Genomic DNA, 21,700 nt, shown 5'->3' with positions numbered 1-21,700 from the left:
GTGGGTCACAGCAATGCAAAGGCTGACAAAAACATTTTAGATTTTAAGTGGAACAGGAGCAGGAGACCCTTTCTACATTAATATTGTGTTTCTCACCTTTCAAAAAAAATGGCTCCCACCACCTGTCCTCACATTTCAAGGGTATTTAGGGCTTGTCTAAGCTGTTTTTGCTCAACCCAGAAAGCTCCTTAGCGTGGAGGGCTAATTTCCATTTAGCCATTGTTGAATGCTCTCATAACGAGGCCACTCATTTATGAGGAGCCCCGGTTACTGGGAAGCTCTTCCTTATATGGAGCACAATTCTTCCTCTTCACAAGCTCCTCTCAGTTGAGGACTCAGGTCCTGGACCAAGCTCATCCTTCCTTCATGGAGCAGTCCCCAAACTGAAAATTATCTCGCTTCTCTCAAGTCACACGTTTTCTGGATAAATATTTCCAGACCTTTTGGATTTTCTTTAATGGGTCTTGTGTCTAAATAAAACTGATAAAACTGATGTTCTTAGTCTGGACACAGTTCTCCTATTAACATGGCTCAGTGTTAGTCTCATTTAAGAATCAGTCAGGACAAAACACTAGTTCATGCTAAACACTCCACCAAACCAGCCCCCTGAGTTTGCTTTCCTGACACTGGGAGTCTCCCCCCTTCTACCTAAGTGCTCATGTTTATTTTTATTTTTACTTTATTTGGTCCAAGTGCAGGAATTAAGCTTATGCCTTAATTTTTTTTCCATCTCATTATTTTATCCTGTCTTTCTAGCCTGTCGAGATACTTCTGAAGTGTTTTTTATCATCTGACATATTAAACCATCCCTCTCAGCTTTGTGTCATTCACAAACTCACTAAACACACAATCAGTGTCTTAACCCAGGACACTGATTGAAATGTTGGGAAGGATGAGCAAATAGAAGACCCCCTTTCAGGTTTCAAATTATGCTTCTCTTCATTGGCTTAAAGATTTATTGAGAGACTATTAAACCCTCTGATGAAAGCCAGATACATAAAGTCTAGAGCATCATTTGGGAGGTAAGTGATAAAAATGAACAAAATTTGGTCTGATGAAATTTCCACTTTATAAACCTCTGCTTTCTGCCAGTGATTCTGACTTCCTGCTGGAAGGACCCAGGTTGTGTGAGAATCCATTCTAAGACTCTGTGCTGAGTTGACAGTGGTCTCACTTTTATTTCCCTTCCCCTGTGGAGCACATGTGTGTCCGGGTTAGCGCCCTTCTTCATTCTCACGAGTCCTTTCCAAGCAGTGCTCATCCAAGAGCTCAGAGCAAAGTCACATTATTCATTTAGATCTTTCATGGGATGGCTTCTGATTAGCAGCTGACCTGATGAAGCAATAGTCGATAGCTTTGATGTCTGGGGTGTCCAGACCTCGCCAGACTATGTGAGACGTCTGCTGCGAGTTCAAGCCATCTTCCTAGATGATATTTACAGAGCTGGGAATGCAAATGGGTCGTGTCTCACTGAAGCACATGTCACTTTCCAAAGGGGAATTTACAAATGCTCCTCCCCGACCTGTACCTACTAAGTGATCTCGAGCTGAAGGACAGTCAGCCTCCCTCGTACCCATATGCCTTTTGTTTTTGGTCTTCAGTGTGATCGTTTTGAGGTTTCCCTTGCTTCTTCATCATCCTGAAAGACGCAGCCATCATCAGCAGGGCTGGTGCCACATCAGGTTTCTCCAACACCAACATCACAAGACCAACCGGGTGACCTTAAGCCTGTGGCTCTCAAAATCACTGGTGGTGATTTTGCAATACTGGGGGTCCTCGGGCAATGTCTGGAGCCTTCTTTGGTCGTCACGACTTGAGGTGTTAATTGTAACTTGTGAGCATGCTATAGCTCCATGGCAAAGAATTTTCTGACCCCAAATGTCAACAGTGCCACTGTTGGAGAGCCCTGCTTGCCTGCCTTCAGAGAAGCCCTGACCATTCTGAGCCTTGGTTGCTTCTGTTGTACAGTAAGGGTAAAGATGGGCTGGGCTGGCTTGGGGTCGGGGGAATGTGGACAGTCCCAGAGGTACTGGCACACGGTTAGCAGCAAAGGACAGCAAGGATTTTCATTATTTAGTACCAAGCATTGTACTGGATAAATCCCAAGATGTTATTACCTTAATATTGATCATTTACTCCACAAACATTTTTTTGAGGACTTCCTGTATGCTAAGCACTAATCTGATTACTGCAAGTAAACCATCCAACCAACCAACCAACCAACCAACCAACCAACCCAGCAAACACACAAACAAAAACACAGAGGACATCTCTACCCTGAGGGAGCCAGAGCCTGCAAGGGGCCTCAGATTCCTCCATTTTGCATTTGAGAAGATCCAGCCTCTAAGAGGTTAAAATATCAAAGTAGTAAAGTAACAGGCCCCAGATTTCAATGGAGATGAGTCTGCATTCAAGTCTAATCAGCTCTGCCTGGTTCCCAAGCCCACATTCTTTCTACTCCATTAATGTCTGTGTTGGATCCCTGATTTAAAATACAAAACAAAAACCAGGTGGCAGGATGTGTGAGGACTGCAGATCTCACCCCACCCCCACTCTTACGGATGGTGTCAGAGCCTTGGCCTGAAGGTCTCACGCTGCAGTGAGCATCTGCAAATGATACTCTTTCTGATTCTTTCCTCATTACTCTTTACTAATTCAGCAAATATCTATTGAGTGTTGCTCCTAGTTAGGATGCAGTGGAACTGTGCAATACTATCTTGGTCTACAGGGAGGTCACTGGCTAGTAGGGATGAGGGGCCATAGCGGAGCCCTAACCTACTCTCATGTGAAGGAGGCCATCTCTATCCCAGGACCACAGACTTCCTTACAGGCAATTACATGTTCTTTCCATGACTCATTGACACATGTGTGGTTCGTTTCCATGCTCAGAGAAATCTTTCTTTGATGCACAAAAAAATTGTAGGTGTGACATCCATACATCTGAGGCTTGTTAAACTTTCAGCTTGATTCAGATTTATGGCCCAGTGAATTCTTAGCTGTAAAGGATGTCACCTTTACAATGTTATTTCTTCATGACCTTGAAGGTCCGTATTGTCCATGGCAATTTTGTTGAAGTATGAATTGAGCCCCATGAGCTGAAATACTGATGAGCCGGAGAGTGTTAGACAAGGGAACCTAGCCATCACTCAACATTCCATCAAAACTTGACTTCATGGATCTCAGGAAGTAATAAAGTCCTTAGGATCATGGTTGAGGTTACCTCAGGGTATCATAAAGCAGCATTTTTAGGACTACAACAGTGTCATAGTGCAGAGTTTATTTTGATGGAATCACTAAGTCCCCGAAGGACCACTTAACACTTTCAACTATTCTTGATGGAAATGTAGGAATATACATGGCAGCATTTGGGCATGTGCCAACAGCTCAGGATGGACAATGAAAGAATACCAAGGCCAATCCACCCACTTTTTTTTTTTGCTGGTTATTGGCATCACTTAACCTTTGTCTGCAATACTTTCTGGAGCTTGGCAAGTTCTTCTTGTCCACCTAAGACTGTGGACTGTCCTCAGGGAGACCTCACCTCAATACTCTCCAGCCAACAAACTAGTGGACTCACCTTTGTCTAATGACCTCCCTCAGCTTCAGTTTCCTCATCTGAAGGGCAATAATCATAGGTTTTGTTTTACTGGATCGTTGTGACACTTAGTTGTCGTATTTATATGTATAATATGTAATGTCATGACGTCTCTGTCTTCCATTCTTGTTATAGATAATAAAATTGAGGATATGTTCTTCAAAACATAGCAACTTTAGGAAATGCTGGACAGGGTTCAGATGAGGGCTTTGCAGTTAGGTCCTGCAGAGTGACCCTGAGACCATGCCTGGTGCTACTTGTAGGATGCAAGGGAATAAGAAGTAGCTGTTGATCTGGCCCAGTGATCAGTAAGTCTCAGCCTCATTCTTTTTCCACTCCCACCCTTGGATCCATCAGCTACCTCTCCCCACTGACTTACCCACCGACTACGGGCTCTCTCTCTGGGCTTTACCCTGCTCTCTTCTGGACCCTCACTCACCAGCAGATCTGGGTGCTCCTGGTCCTAAGCCCAGGGACACTCTTTGCTGGTGGCCCCTTTCTGGTTTAGGGTGCAGACCCAGCCCTTACGTCTCCTGCCCAAGCCTTCCTCTGTGTCTTCCTCCTCTTTGTCCTCGGTAGCCACCACAGAGACTCCAGCCCAGCAGTTCAGAGCCACCCCCATGTCTGCTGCCTGCGTTCAAGTGTTGGTTCTGCTACTTGTTAGCCAGTGGCCCAGGGCCTCTCATTCACCTCTTTATGTTTCAGTCTCTTCATCAATAAAGTGGGGATAATAACCCACTACCTCACGGAGGTGTTATGAGGTTAAATGGTTAATATATCCATAGTGCTTCAAATGGAGCCTGGCCTGCAGGAGATCCCAGGAAAGAGCATACCTGCCCCTATTACAGGTTCTCGCTCCTCCCACTCCTCATTTTCTACAGCCACCCCCCCATCTTTATAAATGAGCACTTTTACTGTTGACGCTCTTCTGATCATTGTCACAGGCCTCTGGTGAGAATAAAATTAATAAATTCTTTCCTCTTGTAAGAGGTTTGAGCTGCTCTCCCTTCCTCACTAAAGTTTAAACCCAAAGTGTCCTCTGAGCCCCAGGGAAAACCTGGATGAACCCTCTTGCTTCACTTGCTCTTAGTTGACGTAAGAGTCACCAACTTTGGAGGACACAGTAAGACACTTTTAGTCTCCCCCTAGCTCTGCGGCAGATCACACCTCTGACGAGTGGGTTCGGAGGATAATGGTTGTCTAGGTGACTTTTCAGGAATGGGAAGGCTGCTTTTGCTAAAAACACTGACTGTCACTGGGGCCTGCGGCTGTCCCATGGGTGACTGGAACAGGATGAGTAACTCCGCCTCTCCGTCTTCATATTCTGTCCCTCTCCTGTGCTGCCTTAACCTTTGGGTCAGACTCCACTCAGCTCTGCACGGAGACACGTGGATCATCTGAGAGACATGCTTGGTCCAGAGCTATAATGCAGGGTTCACGTGACCGAGACTTGCCCAGTCTCTCTCCTCCCTCTTGGAGGTTAAGGACACCATCAGTCATTGTGACGGGAACACTGGAGTATGAACGAATGAAAAGAGGTGGCGCCCGACTTCCTGGAAGATCTCAACCAATTCCAAGAAAAGGCATGAATATGCCTGGCCCTCACTAGCCTTGTCCCTCTCCCTTGTCATCCCTGTTCCGCGTCTGGAACCCCTCAGCTCCCAGGAGAGGAGCGGCTGATTTGTGAGCAGAGCTCTGGCATGCTTCTCCCTTCTTTGGTCACTGAATAAAACCTTTCATTCTCCCCCAAACTTGTCTCTCAGCTGGTCTCTCTGGGATGGGCTTCCAGACCTGGGTTGATCCAAAGTTTTAGAAGTTGGTTGGCTAAACAGTGAAGTAATAGATCCTGCTGGCTCTCCTAGACTTAGCACTTCTGATGCATGGTCACCTGGGGGACGGTGGTGTACGTACTTTTTGTGGGGATTTGGAGGCAACCGTGTCTACTTCAAACCGGCTGAAGAGCATCCTAACACTGCCTTGCTCTGACATCCTGTGAAGAGCCATGGAGATGGATTGCACCTGTGCAGACCGCCTACTGCTCACCTCCCTCTCCTGCCAGTCACCTTTCCCACACCCCAGATCAGCCTGTTTCTTTACCCCATAAACACCCCTCACCCCTACCTTTGGGGAAGTGGGCTTGAGCCAGGGGGCTCCCCCTCCTCTCATTTGGCTGCTGTGGGAACGAACTCTTTCTCTTTCCTGAAACTCATTGCTTCAGTGATTAGGCATTGCTTCGGTAACATCACCACTACCCACTGGGCACAAAAAGTGACCTCTCCCCCAGCCTGTGCGTTACCACCATCTTGCTATTTCCAATGTGCTTATATGAAGAAAAAGTTCAATTAAATATTGCTCAAAGGTAGAGGTCTTCAGTTAACCAAAGAATAAATTTTACATGCGGAAGTAAATTTTACATTGGACAGTTGAGTTCTCAATTATGCTACCCATCAAATGACATTTGTTTCATTTCTGTCACAGACTCAGATGCCCCCAGCACCAGTCACGGTGTGTTTCAAGGGAGAATTAGTGGAATGAGCTTTAGAATGTGCCACAGGAGCAATTACCCCAGAGATGATTTGATGACACTTGTCTTGTGCATCACTGAGAAAAACAGCACAGCTTTTCTTGTGTGGAGCAGGTATTTGTGACTGACCCCAATGAGAGAAAATTACCTGGTAATTTAAAAATGCAAATTCACATTACCTAGTGTATTCTTATACCCAGTGTGTTCTTAACATATATCTATACCCAAAGAACCAAATTCTTACCTATAACTTTTCCAAGAAAGAGCGCCTTGGGGGAATTGAAGAGTGTGTCCGATGAACTTGGCAGATGGTAACTCACAGAAGGATAATGATCGAGCTGTAGGAGAAAACGAGGCACTGTTAGAAGAAGGTGACTTTCCTGCACCAGAATCAAATCTTCCCTGCAGGCGATGGCATGTCTCTTTGAATTCTGGTTTCCAGATATCTTATTTTATCAGCGTGGACTCTGAAATATAGCCCAGGAAAATGGAAGTCATCTCTTCCTTCACACAGGTTATTTGAAAACAATTTGAACTAGTTAAATGAAGAATTGTTCTGATTTGATCTGTGGGCACACATTTTCTATGGATAATTCGCCTGTTGGACTAAGATTCTTTCATGCTTTAATGGAGTAAGAACTGCTCCATCTAATTTCTAGTATTGAGCTCTGAAATAGACAAAGTTGTGCCTATAGCTTTGAGTTTTCTTTGTGCCCTTTCACGGAGCTACTATGTTCACTGTTTGGTATATCTGCTACAGAGCAAGGTGGGTCTTCAGATGTGAGAGCTTGCACACACATTTACACCTGGGGCCCCAAATGCTGCAATTCGACATTGTTTCCTGGCTTTTCACACAGTGGATGACTTTTTGCCCCAGGCAGGGGGCGTCAGAGCCTAGGGCAGTTGGGAAGCCTCTGCTCAGGCAGAGCTTATTCTTCTGGAAGGGAGGGGAGTTGGTAGCAGAGGGAGAGAAATGAAGAGATGGAAAGAGCATCCTGAGAATGGCTTGCACATGCACACTGAACAAGGCCCGCTTTGGGTCACATTTCCCATGTGCAAAATACAAAGGGTGGAGTCACACATCGAAGGCCTTGACTAGTCTTTGTGTCCCCGCATAACAACTTCTTCTGAGTTGCTTTTTAAAATAGATGCAGTCTAATCCCAGCAACTCAGAGGCTGAGGCAGGAGAATCTCAAGTTTGAGGCCAGCCTGGACAACTTCATGAGACCCTGTCTCAAAATAAAAAATTAGAAGGGTGGAGATTTCTGTGGTAGAGAGCTGCTGGGTTCCATTTCCAGTACTGACCACAGGCCAACAAAGAGAGATGCAGTCTCGTGTGTTTCCCCAGCTGTGACCTCCTAGAGCTTCCTGGGTCCACCAGCTGAAAACCTCTTTGGATCCATTCATTCTTTTGGTGTGAGTTCCACACCCGCTAGGTCATTATCATGGAAGAGGTGGGTCATAAGAACACAGGCCTGGGTCCCCTGCGGGGCACTCCTGTGGGAACTCTGGGGACCAGGTGGAGGAGGGAGCTAGAACAAGCAGCCACTTGGAAAACTTGGGAAATGATAGCCAGTCACTGGTAACAATGGGACTGACTAGGCCAAGAGGCAGGAGGCCTGCCATGCTGGGGGAAGGAAGGTGAGGTGCCAGGAAGAAAGAGTGCAGGGCGGTGGGCATCATTCCCTCCACGCTGGGAACTAGCTCTGCAGATGAATGAACGCTCATTATTAACAACTCTCTATAGCCAAAACATGAAACTGCTCACTACAGACTTGGAAACCATTGAAAGTTCAGGGTTCAGGGTCAAAGCATCATCACATCTCAGGAATTTTTGAGTCGTGATCTGCCAAAGTGAGTTTTTGTGCATTAGAAATATGATAACAAAAGTTTGGGGAAAAAAGGAAAACAACCCTATTAAAGCAAACATATGCGTGTTTCACTATCATTTTCAAAATGTTATATACCGCCTAATGCATCTTGACAAAACATTTTTTCCAGCCAGAGAATCTTAAATATTTTAAATCTTAGAAAATTTCTTCAGAGCAAAGGCTACCTTTTCTGTTAATACTAGCTGGCTCCTTTGGCGCCATCTGTTGGCAGGCCTTGGTAACGGCCGCTGTTTTCACTTGTCACAGTCCCTAACTGCCAGATGTGGAGTGAACCAAGGCCTCACCGAGATGGTGGGCTGCAGTACTTCTTATAATTTAATTTCTTTGTTGAAGAACTTGAAAAATGGATACAAACAATATGTATCCATTATAGAAAAATAGTAGTGCATATTTTCAGGAAAAGACTCAACTGGTGATAATTAATACTAATTTAAAACTGTATATTATTTGTTTTCACAAAAAATGGGTGGAATCCTACAGATATCTGATTTCTTTTTTTAAAACTTAGCAATGCATTATAAACTTTTTCCTGTGTCAATAAATATAAGAGTGAATTGCGTCTTATGGATGACTGGTATTCTGTTGCGTGCAAAATACAGTATGGCACAGTCTTTAAAAGGTATCAAATCTTTGTGTTCACACATCTGTCCTTTTTGTGTCCTCAGGTCCAGTGCTGGGTCAAGCTCATGGTAGGCTCTCAATGAAAATGTGCTGGTCTTTGCTAATACCACCCTTAAAGGCTGTGCTCAGAGGTGACCTGACCACATAGTGGCCCCTTGCCCTCCCTCGGCTGTTCTCTGGTGATCACTTTCTATAATTTGAACTGAGCTCCCAGTGAAAATCCTGGTTTATCTCCCTAAGTTTGCCCCCTTTCTGTATCTGCATGGTGGATGGCTTGAATCCTGATACTGAAATTTACATTTATTTATATGAAATTTTACTTCTTTTGTTTTGAAATACAACAATGGTCTGCTCAAAAGTTTTTGAATCTTGATTCTGTCATCTGACATATTAGTGATCCTGCTTGGTTTTATATCTAAAAATATGATGAACCCTCTTATTCTTAACTCATTAATAAAGTCATTACTTAAAAACACACGGAAGTGGGCAGTGACAAATGATTCTAATCCAAATTACCTGTTAAGTTAGGAAAACATTTTATAGCAATTAAAATGGAAAATATGATAAATGTTAAAGGCCCTCAGAAAGCCTTAGCTGTCAAGGACGAGGCTGGAGCTCAGGAGGAAGCTCCCAGTAAGAGAGGCAGAGAGGGTGGCGTGGGGGGAAAACAGAAGAGAAGAATGTGGTCCACGTTTCCTCATCCCCCAGGACGGGAATCTCATTCCTTCTCCCTCACACTCCTGCCTGCTCTGCGCCTGAGAGGGAGGGTGTGGGCAGATGAGGATGTTGTGGGGAATGAATTGACATGGACAGGTCAGGGAAGGGAAGTGGGCAGCTGATGGCTTGCCTGGCATGACCACGAGGCGGTGCTGTCCCCCTGCTGAGCACAAAGACCTCAGAGTCGTGAGATCAGGCAAGGCTTGTCTGTGCGACCATGAGGGCATAAGACCCCCCTGGAATTCCTGAACAGAGATGCAGTGGACAGGATAACAACCCCCACTCCCCTGAGATATCCATGTCCTAATTCCCAGGACCTGAGAGTGGACCATCCTGCACAGCAGGAGGGACTCTGCAGACGCGATTAAGGTGAGGATCCTGAGGCAGGGGATTATTCCTGGTTATCTGGAGGGGCCTCTTGGAATCACAAGAGTCCCTTTGGGAGGGAGGTGAGAGGGTGAAGAGGAGGAGAATTGACCATGGAGTTGAGCATCTGGGTGCATGAGGAGGTGACTGAGGAATGCAGGTGACTTCTGGGAACAGGAAAAGGCCAGGAAACAGATTCTCAGCACCTCCAGAGGCAACCGGCCTTCCTGGACCCGATTTCAGTCCATGCAGACTCCTGACCTCCAGAAGGGTAAGGTAATAATTTGTGTTGTTTCAGCCTCTAAATGATGCTAATTTATTACAGCAACAGTAAGAAACTTACACATAAAAAAGACCCCGTGAAACAACAAACAACAATGAAAGAGACCATATTCCCTCTCCCGGCCATTTTTCCAGTGCCAATGTATATACCCTGATTCTGTCATTAACTTATCAGTGATCCTGTTTGGTTGTGATTTGTCTAAGAATATAATAAACATTCCTCATCTTAATTCATTCCTAGAGCCGTTAACTTAAAAACATTGAGCAGGAATCTCAGTTGGCAATGGTAAATAATTTGAATCCAAATCCACCCCACCTGCTTCTCAGATGCAATTTATCAAGAGACCCAGTCGCCAACCTGGAGAGCAGAGACCTTTTGGAGAGCAGAGACCCCTGCCTCCTGGGACCCTCCTCACCAGGAGCCCGTTCCTAAAGTGAGCTCCTCCTGAGTGTCTCCTGCCCAAACCCTACCATTCTTCAAGGTGTACAGGTCCCTTTCTCTCAACGACCAATTTACTGCCTCCCAGCTCCAAATGTACCCTTCAACACACACCTTAAGATCAACCCTGCTTCCTGCACACAGCTGTCCTTTAAAGTGGGCACCATGCAGAGGGTGTGCAGGGGCGTCACAGGAAGGAGGGCTTCCTGTGGGGGAAGCAGAGGTCCCAGTGGTGCCTGCTGGAGTCATAGACTAGAAGTGAGCCCTCTGTGCCCTCCACACCCACCCCGCAGGGTGCTGCCACCTGCCCCACCTGCACTTGGGGGTGGTTTGCTGCTAACCAACACGCCAGACCCCTCCAACCTGGGCTGAGCCTACCTTTACCAGTAAGGTCTTGAAGGGTTAAGAACACAACACCCCAAAAAGTGCTTGTTTGGCAAATCGACTGCTTTGAGGGTGAGATGCTTAGAGACCACAGATGCAGGAAGGGCACTTGGGCCACTGCTTTTCTTGCTGAAAGCAGGAGACAAACTCCCCTGTGAAAGACGCCTTCCCTCAACAAGAGGCAAGGGACATTCTTATCTCCAGAAAAGGGGAGTCGAGGCTGAGCGAAATCTGTGCCCCAAACTTCATTAAAATAACCCTCCACTGTGTTTGCCCCAGCCCCACCTGAGCTACTTCTTCACCATTACTGCTGAGTTCACCTCTACGTGAGCGCTGAGGCCCGCCACCTGGGGGGGTCTTCACCTCCCCCTGACAGCTCTCAGGTCCAGGTGGCAATCTGTATGGTTTTTGTGCAAATCCCTCGCAGGTCAGCTTAATCCTCAGGGCAGCTGGAGAGCCTAAGCATGAAGAACCTGGCCTCTACCACCGTCAGGAACCCTCCTCACTTGTCCTTGCCGGGTGTGCTTGCTCAGCCCCGGTGCCTGTGGGAAGCTGAGCAGGGGGTCCCTATGTCTTACAGACAGCCTCTGTCACGGCTACTTCTCTTCTTACCCGGCCCTGTGGGCTCGGTCCCCACACTGATCTAGACTGCCACACACGGGCCTTTCTTGGTGGAAGACAGGGTTCGGTGGTCTCGGCTGGAGGGCACCACTACAGGAAAAAGGAGGGAGTCCAAAGTCAAAGAGGGGTAGGAAGGATTGGCATTCCTAGCCATACCCCGCCACAGAGAAAGAATGGCCAGCTGCAGGGACAGTCCCTCTCACTGAACTAGCCTGATCCTGTCAATTAGGAAGGCAGAGGATAAGCTACATTTTAAGTATTTACATTCAAAAGAGAAAATGCATTAAACCAGATAAGGCAAGAGAAGCTCTACCTGAGAAGCCTAAGGAAGTAAATGACATATGATGTCATTTCACTCTCATTGCCAGGTGGCCCCTCTTCTCAAATGAACCCTGGTGCATTTGCCACGGTGAAGTGTAATAATTTCAAGGTAATTTCTTTGGGGTCCGAGTGAGCTATTTGGCTGTACATTTAGCTGGTGGTCATTTCCTTGGCAGTTAAGAGGCGATAAGAGATCGTGTAATAGAGTCTCATTAAAATTAAAGACTGTGACTCCATGTGCCCCAGGACAACCTTAAGGGGACACTAATTTGTTCAACATTTACCATTAAGCCATTAAAAGCATACTGATGCAGGCTGGGACGCAGGTCCTACACCGGGAGTTAAAGCTTTAATGCCGTTCAGGTATTATTTTGCAATTTCAGTTCATTTCCATTTTAAAGCTATAGTTTGCATTGGCAGACTTAGAAGGGACTTCACCAGCCTGTTTATTTTGGGAATGAAATGGAGAAGCTAGAGGAGGAACACAGAAGAACCTAGAGAGCCTGGATTATTTTGGATGAAGGGAGGGGCGGGACACCCTCTCCTGAGATGAAAGGACCCAGTTCCACATGGGCCCTGCCTACGGGGTGGAAAAGTATTTCGGGGTTCAGTGGTTTCTTGAAGGTCTGTGATTTCTTGTAGCCTTTCCCAGTCCCTAATGGTGGGTAATACTTGGAATTAGCTCAGAGATGTAGCATTTAGAACATTCCATCTTGATGAATGTTTTTATTCCAAGTTGAATCTAATGGCCAAACTGGGCAGAGGCCAATGCAGACAGATGTTAGGTGAGAGAAACAATGACCAGCTCAGCTAGTGTCCCTGATCCACAGCCACCGTCCCTTCCAGACCTGGAACTCCTACAGACTTCAGAGAAGAGGGAGTTTGAAGAGCAGAGACCACACCTCCCTGCCATCTTAGTCTCGATTCCACCTGGGAACAGGAGAGGGGACATCTGCAGGCCTAGGGCCATTCCCAGTGTTGAATAGGAAAGAACAGGACAGTCCCAGGGTCAAGGGTAGATTCACCTAAATGTTTTCTGCCTCTTCTGATTCTACACCACTCTATGTTAGTGGAGAGGACACAGAACAACTGTGGGTTGGAGTGAAAGGCAACAAGGTGAGGTTAGTTGTGGGTCTGTCACCAGCCTGGTGGTGCAGCCCTGTCTCTGTTCCTCTTCTAGGGACCATAATTCAGAGAGAACTTGTTACCTGTTACCACAGATGCCTGTTAAACATTGATCACTGGGTAGACAGGTGACAGACCTGGGTGGCTGGGCCTGGGGACAGCGCCTGACCCCTGGACTTCTTTGCCTGCTTCTTTTCCTGCAGCACCTTCGGTCAACTTATGATCCATGTGAAATGGCCTGTAACACGTTAGGTGCTCATCATCACTGGCTGAACCATTGGGTACATGTGCCTCTGGGTGTGTGTGCAAGCTTTGGGGACCCCGACTCTGACTTCCATTAGAACTTCTGGTCTCAGAGGAATAGCGCTCTCTGAATGACTCAGGTGGCTGAACCCGCATAGACTTTATGGCCACCAGGCTGTGTGAGCCGCCTGGCTGCAGCTTGTACCACATGCAGGAGACCTGCCGAATGTTCATCTGGACGTGATTTCTCATGCCTGGGGGTATTACCCACTTACCTGGAGTCCTGAGTTCAGCCTAGCCCATTTTGGGGACCATGTGGCAGAAAACCCCCAGCCCATCACTGTGGATCAACATGCCAGCCTCTGGCCAACTCCTAAGCCATGTGACAAGAACAACCAAGGATGCAGACCACAGACCATCTGAAGACTGACTAGCCCCACGCTGGGCTAGACTATGTGGAGGACTTTGATTTAATATTTAATTATTTTTAAGAGAGGCCAGAGGTGGGCTACCCTCCAGTGAAAGCAGACAAATCCATCTCCTGAGCCCATCTCCTGCCTTCACCTGGGTCTGGGGGCTTTGTATCCAAAGACCAGCAAAAGGAAACTTGGCCTGCATAGCTAGGAAGGACTCGGCTCAGTCCTTTTTAGGACAGAATATACTTTGCACAGGGCAACGGGGGCTCTCTCCACGTCTGGATCAGCTGGCCCGAGAATGCAAAACAAAGAAAAGGAGGTCAGTCTCAATCTAGGCATTTCCTCTTGTTGCCACTGCACTGTCCAGCGGCAAAAGATGGCTTGACAGGGCCACCTTTCCCTTCTTTGGAGGCAAGGGCAGGACTTTGTGCTTTCTTGCTCTCCTTGTGAGGGTCACTAGGGAGCTCCTACAAACCAGTGCCTAGGAGATGGGTGTAAGGAGCATGGGCAGGCTGGGGTGGGGGACAGGGAGAATAGCCTGGCTCTGCCCTGAACATCCGAGTCATGTTCTCAAGTCACCAGGCCTCCTTGGACTCCAGTTTCCTCACCTGTAAAGTGAGGAGGTTGGACCAGATTATATTTAAAGTTTCTTTGAAAATGCAGCTGCAGACCTCAGGAGTAGTATTATCCCAGGTTCCTGGGGTTTTGAGCAGGATCTTCTTGTGCTAAGAACCAGCTGTAGGGTACCACTTGGAAGATGTCCTTGTGGGACATTTCTCCTAATAGTGGTGATGGGAATGGGGAAGAGGAGTTACGGCCCCACAAGTCTGCAGTTTTCCCAGGTTCAGTCTTGAGGCCAAGACCACATAGCAACTGTCATCTTTGCTACATGAACCTAAATATCTCAGCAAATCTGGCTCCTGACATTTGGCTGTTAAGGAAATACTTATATACAGGTCAGGCAAGTCAGGGATTCTCAAGCAGGGAGGGGCCTCAGAGAGATCTAGTTTATCATCTTTTCATAAATGTAGGGGAGGGAGAGGAGTCCCTGGGTGAATTGGTGACCCACTCAGGATCCCATGCAAGAAATGGTGGCATTGGCCTTGACTCAATATTAAACTTGATGCTCTTTTCCACAAAGGTGTAAACCTCAAGAAATAAAGGATTTAAGAGACAGACAGATCTTTCTTGGCTCTACATGTGCATAATTTCTCTTTTAGAGACGCTGGAAGGCTTCATGTATGGCTTGATAAGCAATTTTAAAATGAGAGGTATTATAAAAATACCCATTACCATTGTCACTATGCCATCATTATTATGGTAATGTGATAAGTAAAATATAGTTGGCTGTAAGGCCTAGTGCAATTGGAGTCCTGCCGTATTGGTGTAATTAAAAGAATTAGTGACTCCATTAGGTGCTTCATGGTATATATAAAAAATTCCTCAAAATAGTAGAAAGAAAAAAATTTGCTTTCACACATTGATCTACTTTTTGTAGTCTGATACGCCACCTACTGGAAAAAACACCAAATATGATTTAAAGTGTATGATTTAAAAAAAAATCAAGAAAACTGATTTTATATCAATAACTCCCTGAGTTTTTATAAACACCCGTGACTGGGTACAGACATTCTCATTCCAGAACGGGTGCAGCTTTTCTTTAATAGTATTGATTTCAGAGATGTTTGTAGCAGGAATGGCTACGACACTATGTTGTCATGGTTTCAAAGAATCTACTCAGAAAAAACTCAGCAGTCTTAGGTTTGTGTCTTTGACTTCAAGTTTCCTTTTTAGCAATAGATATGGTATGAGAATAGTTCATGGCTGTGATATACTCTGTATTTAAAATCACAGTAATAACCATCACCCATGGTCTGCATAGGTGTCGGGAGCTTTAGGTAATAATGTACATAATAAGCATCAGTGGATTAGTTAGGGTACAAGTTCCCTGATGACCTCAAGGTAATGAGATTTTAGGAATAAAGGAAAACATACATGTGGGAAAGGGGAGGAAGAAAACAAGAAGAGGGATGAAAAACAAAGTTCGAGCGCTTTTGAAAACAGCTGCTAATAACTAATGTTGCTTACGTGGCTCATGTTATGGCTCAATCTTTATGGATTAGATGAAAAGAATACAGAAGTTTGAGTGAGAGGATTTTGAGAAGCGGAACTTGACGTAACCGTGAGGCCTCCTGGCTTCGTCTTTCTTCACTCTGTTACTGTGGTTTTTCCAGCACCTGCTTCCAGGACTTGTAGCAGTGGAATCCTGTGAGTTCTGAGGAGCCTCATGCAAGGGAGTTTAACAAGGTTGTCAATAAAAAGGAAGCCACCAGCTGGGGAGCTTCGTCTGTTAGTCTGGTGTGGGCGGGTGTGTTGCTGCTGGGTTGTTTACCTGCCCAGGTTGGGACTGGCCCGTGTGGAAGCGGGTAACTACTCTGATGTCAAATGCTTAATGCAGGCCCTCCCTGTGACTGGCCAGATCCTCATCTGAAGAGGCGATCCTCATAAATCCAGAGGAGCAAGCAGGCTATTGTGTCAACTGGGGGCATCTCTGGGCACAGTCCTGAGAAGGGGACACCCGTCCAGTAGTATACCTGCCCCCAGGCCACTAGTGCACAGGTGAGTGATTATCACAGGGTAACCTGGCTACTGAGAGGGTGCAGACTGCAAGGGCTGACCACACCTCCTGCTCAACAGACGTTCAATAATCCACTCAGCTCCTGATAGGTCCTAGTGCACACCTGGATCTTCTGGTGATTTTGCTGACCAGTCACCCTGTGAACTGGGACCAGAGTCAAGCCGACCATATGCAAGAGAAGATAGACTGAGCTGCATTCAAGGTGCTTAGATTCTTGCTTGGGAAATAGGACTTATGAAATAACTAGGAAATAATGTTATATAATATTATATAGAAATCAAATATAGCTGGGCAGGATGGCGCACCCCTGTAATCCCAGCTGCTTGGGAGGCTGAGGCAGTAGGATCATGAGTTCAAAGCCAACCTCAGCAACTTAGTGAGGCCCTAAGCAACTTAGGGAGTCTCTGTCTCAAAAAATAAAAAAAAAAGGGCTTGGGATGTGGCTCAGTGGTTAAGAGCCCCTGGATTCAATCCCTGGTACACTATTCCCCCCAAAAAGAAAATCAAATATAAAATAATAAAATGTTACACAAAATTCCAAAATGTATGATATGTAGAATAACTTTCATCATTATTCAGCACTTAGATTGGCAGAGTGGAGACACTCTGAAGTGGAACACATAGACCTATTCTCTCCCAAGTAATGGAGGGCCGTCTCATCAGTCCTCAGGCTGTGCTTTGCAAAGGAATGGTAGAAGATGACAGAAGGCAAATGGGAGATAGATGGCGGAGAACGTGGAGAGCCAGACTGCAGAGTGTGGGTTTGGTTCCTAAGGGGGTAGGGTTTCAGGTTTTTAAGACCTATTTATCTATCCCTCTATCTACTTATCTATCATTTATCTTTATCTATCATCTATTTTGTATTATATTCCTGTCTCTCCACCTAGCATCTCTCCATTATTGATCCTCTAGCTACCTATTTATCATCCATCTACCTATTACCTATCTCTACCTATTGCCTATCTATTATCTATTATATTCTGATCTCTCTACCTACCATCTCTCCGTCATTGATCATCTACCTACTTATCATCCATCTACTTATTATCTACCTGTTTATTGTGTATCTGTCATTTGTCATACTGGTGCAGTGTCTCCCCAGATTTCTATTGTCATTTGTCACTACAACTTCTCTATGAAGATGTCAAGTCCAAGGTTTGTGTTTGCTAAGCACCCAGTCCTGCTTTGGGAAGAGTCCACTTGTTGTACGTAACAGTGGAGAGACCTGGAGAAGGGTGAGGAAGGAGGCGGGAACCCAGGAGAAGGAATCAAGAGAAAGCAGCAAGCCTAGCACCGCGGGGTGAAGGGTTGTGGGAAATGTCTCTAGAGGAAAGGGCAGAAGAGCTGAGGGACACTGGCACGTGACATTCAGCAATGCTACCACGAGGTGCGTGCCCTGGGGTGCTAGTGCTGAGTTTCCCTTGGTAACTTAGATGGTGCTATTTCTTCTTGGCTGGAAATGCTGTGGATCATGAGACACCCACAGAGGAGCCTAGAAACTGAAAGGAGTTCTGGGGAGGGTGTAGCTCGAGCCCAGATGGGAAAGGCTGGGGAAGACTGTGGCTCAAGGTCATCTGAGAAGGTTCCAGGACCTCTCCCCAAGGAAATGAGAACCCTCCTGAGAAAAAGAAAATCCTAAGGGCTGAGAAGAAGTGGGCACAGAGAGAAGGGAGATTATGGGCCTGAAAGTGGGAAGAGACTGACAGTTTCCAGACTGGATGTCTGTTTAACCACGGGGCTGCTGACCCAGAAGGCGCAGGCGTGCCTGGGGGAATGTGTATCACAGTCGGGGAGCACGGTGCTGGGGAGCACCTTGATGATCTGATCCCCAGAAGCAGAGCAGATGGATCCCACCTATCTCTGCCATCCATATGTTGGAGGCTATGATGGAAAAATGGGGCCGGGTCTACAGCATGGCTGGGGACCTGCAGAAGGCACCCCTTCTGAGCAGCGTGTGGGATGACATTCATGTAGAAGATGGGATTAAAGCTGCCATCAGGACCACCAGGGCCCAAGGTTGCTGCTTAGGATGGGACATGCCAGGGACGTGAAGCCTGCAGGGGCCTCCATTAGTCTACTTTAGGTCAAGAGAGAGCCGGTGAGAAGAGTGGTTATGGCCAACTGAGGAGAAGGGCCACCTTGGCACGTGAGAAGTGCCTGGATTTTTTCCTCCCTCTCTTCACCAAACGTGTGCTTGGAGCATTGGGCTCTGAGCCTGATTTCAGGGAAGGGAGACTGAGTTTCACTGTGTGGCCAAAGATTCCATCCATAAGCTATGACCAGAACCCCTGAGAGAGCTCTGGACACCAGAGCTCAGGCTAACAACCCTGGTTTGTGATGCTGTGCACACTGTGGCACCTCGGTGTTCAGAGAGGCAGGTGGGGGGGAGGGATGTCCTGAGGACAGGGGAGATTTGCCTCTGGGACACTCCTGAATCTCGCCCTCTGCTCTCTCCTTAGTGTAGCCTAATACAATCACGACCATTAGTTCTTCCCTAAGTTCTGAAATTCGCTCTAGCAAATTGTTGAACATGAGAGATATGGAAATCCAGGGGGCCATGAGTGATGGCGGTCCAAAGGCCCCCAGGCTTGAAGCTGTGTCTGAAGTGAGGGATGCTTGTGTCCTTGAGCAGTGAAGTTTGGTCTAACTCCAGGCGGTAGGTTCTGGAAGTCTTTGCAGAGGGTGAGTTAAGAAGAAAGGGTTAAAAAATAAATGCGAATATATATAAGCTGTGGGCTGAAATGTGTAAGTTGAGAGTCGATAGAATCTTCACGAGGCTGGGTTTGGGCTTAAAACAAGCATCGTGTATCCGCTTGGGTCATGGCAGGAAAGTGCTCGCCCAAGCACTGCTAAGGAGAAGAGAGATCTCTGGAGAGTGGGGGCCTTTGGGGACCTCAGCAATGCTAGCACCAGGGACTGGCCTTGGTAGGAGGGCATTACTATCCCTAAGTCTAGAAGAGCAGGAAATAGGCCTGTAACATGGGGCTGGCGCAGAGGGGTCAGCGGATGGAGCGGTGGCTGTGGCCAGAGGGACAGAGCCAGGTCAGGCAGGAGAGTTGGGGACAATGCAGACCCTGATCTCTCTTACCTCTCATTCTCGTTTTCCTGGCAGAGTCTCATGGACGACAGCCAAGGGTCAGGAAGCTAAGCTGGCCACCTCTGGGGCCCAGTGCGGGGTGACTGGCACCCTCTGGGCAGGAGAATGCCACGTGGAAAGAAAACTATAGTGATATCACAGGCTCATTTATTTATTCAATCAACCTTTATTAAGTGCCTGTGGTATGCCTTTCAGTGTTCTGGGGACTTGGAAACACAAGGGTGAGCAAAAGTCCCAGATCCTAGCCCTCATGTGGCTTCCTTCCTAGAATGGGTGGCACTGAAGAAACCTCATGCGATGTACCATGTTGGGAGGTGGGAAATGTTGGGTCTTTCCCCTCAAATTAGAGCAAAGTCAGAGGGATCTGGTGTGAGAAGGAGGATCTGACTTCAATCTTCAATAAGACCATCAGGGCCGCTCACAGAGAAGAGGGGATTTGAGCAAAGGCTTTTAGGATGTGAGGAGTTAGCCCTGGAGACACCCAGGAAGGAATGGAAAAGGACACTTAGTGTGAATCCAGGGGTGGGAGACTCCCTGGCACGAAGCCTGTGAGGCTGCTGGGGGGTAAACGGGGGGAGGGCCGCGGAGCTGAGCGCAGAGGGCAGACCCGGCTCGTTCCTGTGGGTCTTGCAGGCCATGGCAAAGACCCTGGCTTTTCCTCAGAGAAATGAGGACCATGGGAAGTTCCGAGTGGAGAAATCACAAGATCCGATGCCCGTCTTAACAGATGGGGAAGAGGGGGTGTAGACATGCGCCCCTCAGGGCCAGGTAAGAAGACTGAGCCCAGCCGGGAGAGGCCTGCTGTGTGATGGAGGCCCAGGCCCGTGCAGAGCTGTGGAAGTGCCCAGAGTGACAGGGATCTGGGTGAGAGAGCCACTAGGGCAGTGGAGGACAGAGGCCCAGTGGGGAGTGGGCATAAGAGGAAGTGGGGGAAAGACTCAAGTGCTTGCATCTGGCCAAGGGATGGTCTCTGGAATACATAAAGAGCACCACAACTTAATAATGAGAAGGCAGACAGTCGATGAGAGGAAAAGGGGCAAAGACTTGAACAGATACTTTACCAAAGAAGATTTACCAGTGAGAAATGAACATGTCAAAAGCTGATCCACTGGATGTCAGGGAAAGGAAAAGCCAAGCCAAAATGACATGCCATAACAAAAATTTTTAAAAAATGACAATATCAATGGTGTGGTGGTGCATGCCTGTAATCCCAGAGGCTTGAGAGGCTGAGACAAGAGGATCATGAGTTCCAAGCCAGCCTCAGCAATTTAGCAAGGCCTTAGGCAACTCAGCGAGACCCTGTCTCTAAATAAAATACAAAAACGGGCTGGAGGTGTGGTTCAGTGGTTAAGTGCCCCTTGGTTCAATCCTCAGTTACAAAAAAAAAAAAAAGAAAAAAAGACAATATCAAGTGTTGGTGGATACGTGGAGCAACTGGAATCCTCCTGCTTTGCTGGAGGGGATATAAAATAAAAACTAGTTTTTTTTTTTTAACAAAGTTAAAGATATACTTACCAAGCAACCCATCAATTCCATTCCCAGATACTTAAAAGAAATTTTAAAAAGTCCATAATATACACAGGTATGCAAATGCTCACAACAGGTTATTCATAATATTCTCAAACTGGAAAATATGCATCTATCCATCGAGAGACGGATGCAGAATCAGATACTCATATAGTTTATAAATGCAATGCTACCCAGAAGTTCTAAACAACTGCAGTTACACAGGACAAGGATGAACCTTGGCATCATCATGCAGAGTAACAGGAGCCAGAGAAAGACCACGTGTCCATGATTCCATTTGTATGAAGTATGGGACAGGCAAAGCTCATCTGTAGATCTGTAGAAATAGAAATGTGCTCAGTGTGTGCTTGGGGGCAAGTGCTGGGTGGATGGACAGGAAAGGTCCTGGGGACACCCTCTGGGTTGACCCTGGTGGTGGTTATGTGTGTGTGTCTGCTAGCACTCATCAATCTGTGCACCTGAAGTGTGCGCGTTTCATGGCATGCAATGCACACTTCCTTAAAGTGGATTGAAAAAAGCAGTAGAACTGCAAAAGCTTAATTGAAGCAGCACAGATGAAAGCATAACTACTTCCAGGAGTTAAATTGCAAAGAATTTTTTTTTTATGGTGCTGGGGATTGAACCCAGGGCCTCATGCATGCCAGGCAAGCACTCTACCAACTGAGCTATATCCCCAGCCTAAAGAAACTTCTTAAGTGGGGAAAGTGGGATGAGGAGAAGGCTTGGTTTTAGGGTGAGTGGAACCTCCCCTTATTTGCCTGCCAGTGGAGGTGAGGACAGAGAACGCTGTACCCCTGTCCTCGAGGGAGTGAGCAGGTTTAATGGGAGAGTGGAAACTTAGTTTAGTCAGAATGATGCCTGCCATTTTTGCCAAAGGGAATGGTTGAAAGGT

General features: G+C 46.8%; 1 protein-coding gene across 1 annotated transcript in view; it reads right to left on the bottom strand.

Annotated features, from left to right (window-relative positions):
• CNTNAP2 (contactin associated protein 2) overlaps positions 1–21,700 on the bottom strand; it is a 1,934,648-nt gene that overhangs the window by 107,448 nt on the left and 1,805,500 nt on the right. The window contains exon 21 of the mRNA XM_081283562.1: positions 6,364–6,457. Within this exon, the coding sequence (XP_081139688.1) occupies positions 6,364–6,457 (94 nt within the window). The remainder of the gene's footprint in view (positions 1–6,363; positions 6,458–21,700) is intronic.

This window comes from Spermophilus citellus (assembly GCF_964194105.1).
Source record: "Spermophilus citellus genome assembly, chromosome: 3".
Classification (NCBI taxonomy): Eukaryota; Metazoa; Chordata; class Mammalia; order Rodentia; family Sciuridae; genus Spermophilus; species Spermophilus citellus.
The sequence above is the reverse complement of the archived record's forward strand: the minus strand, read 5'-3'. Positions and strand labels throughout refer to the sequence as shown.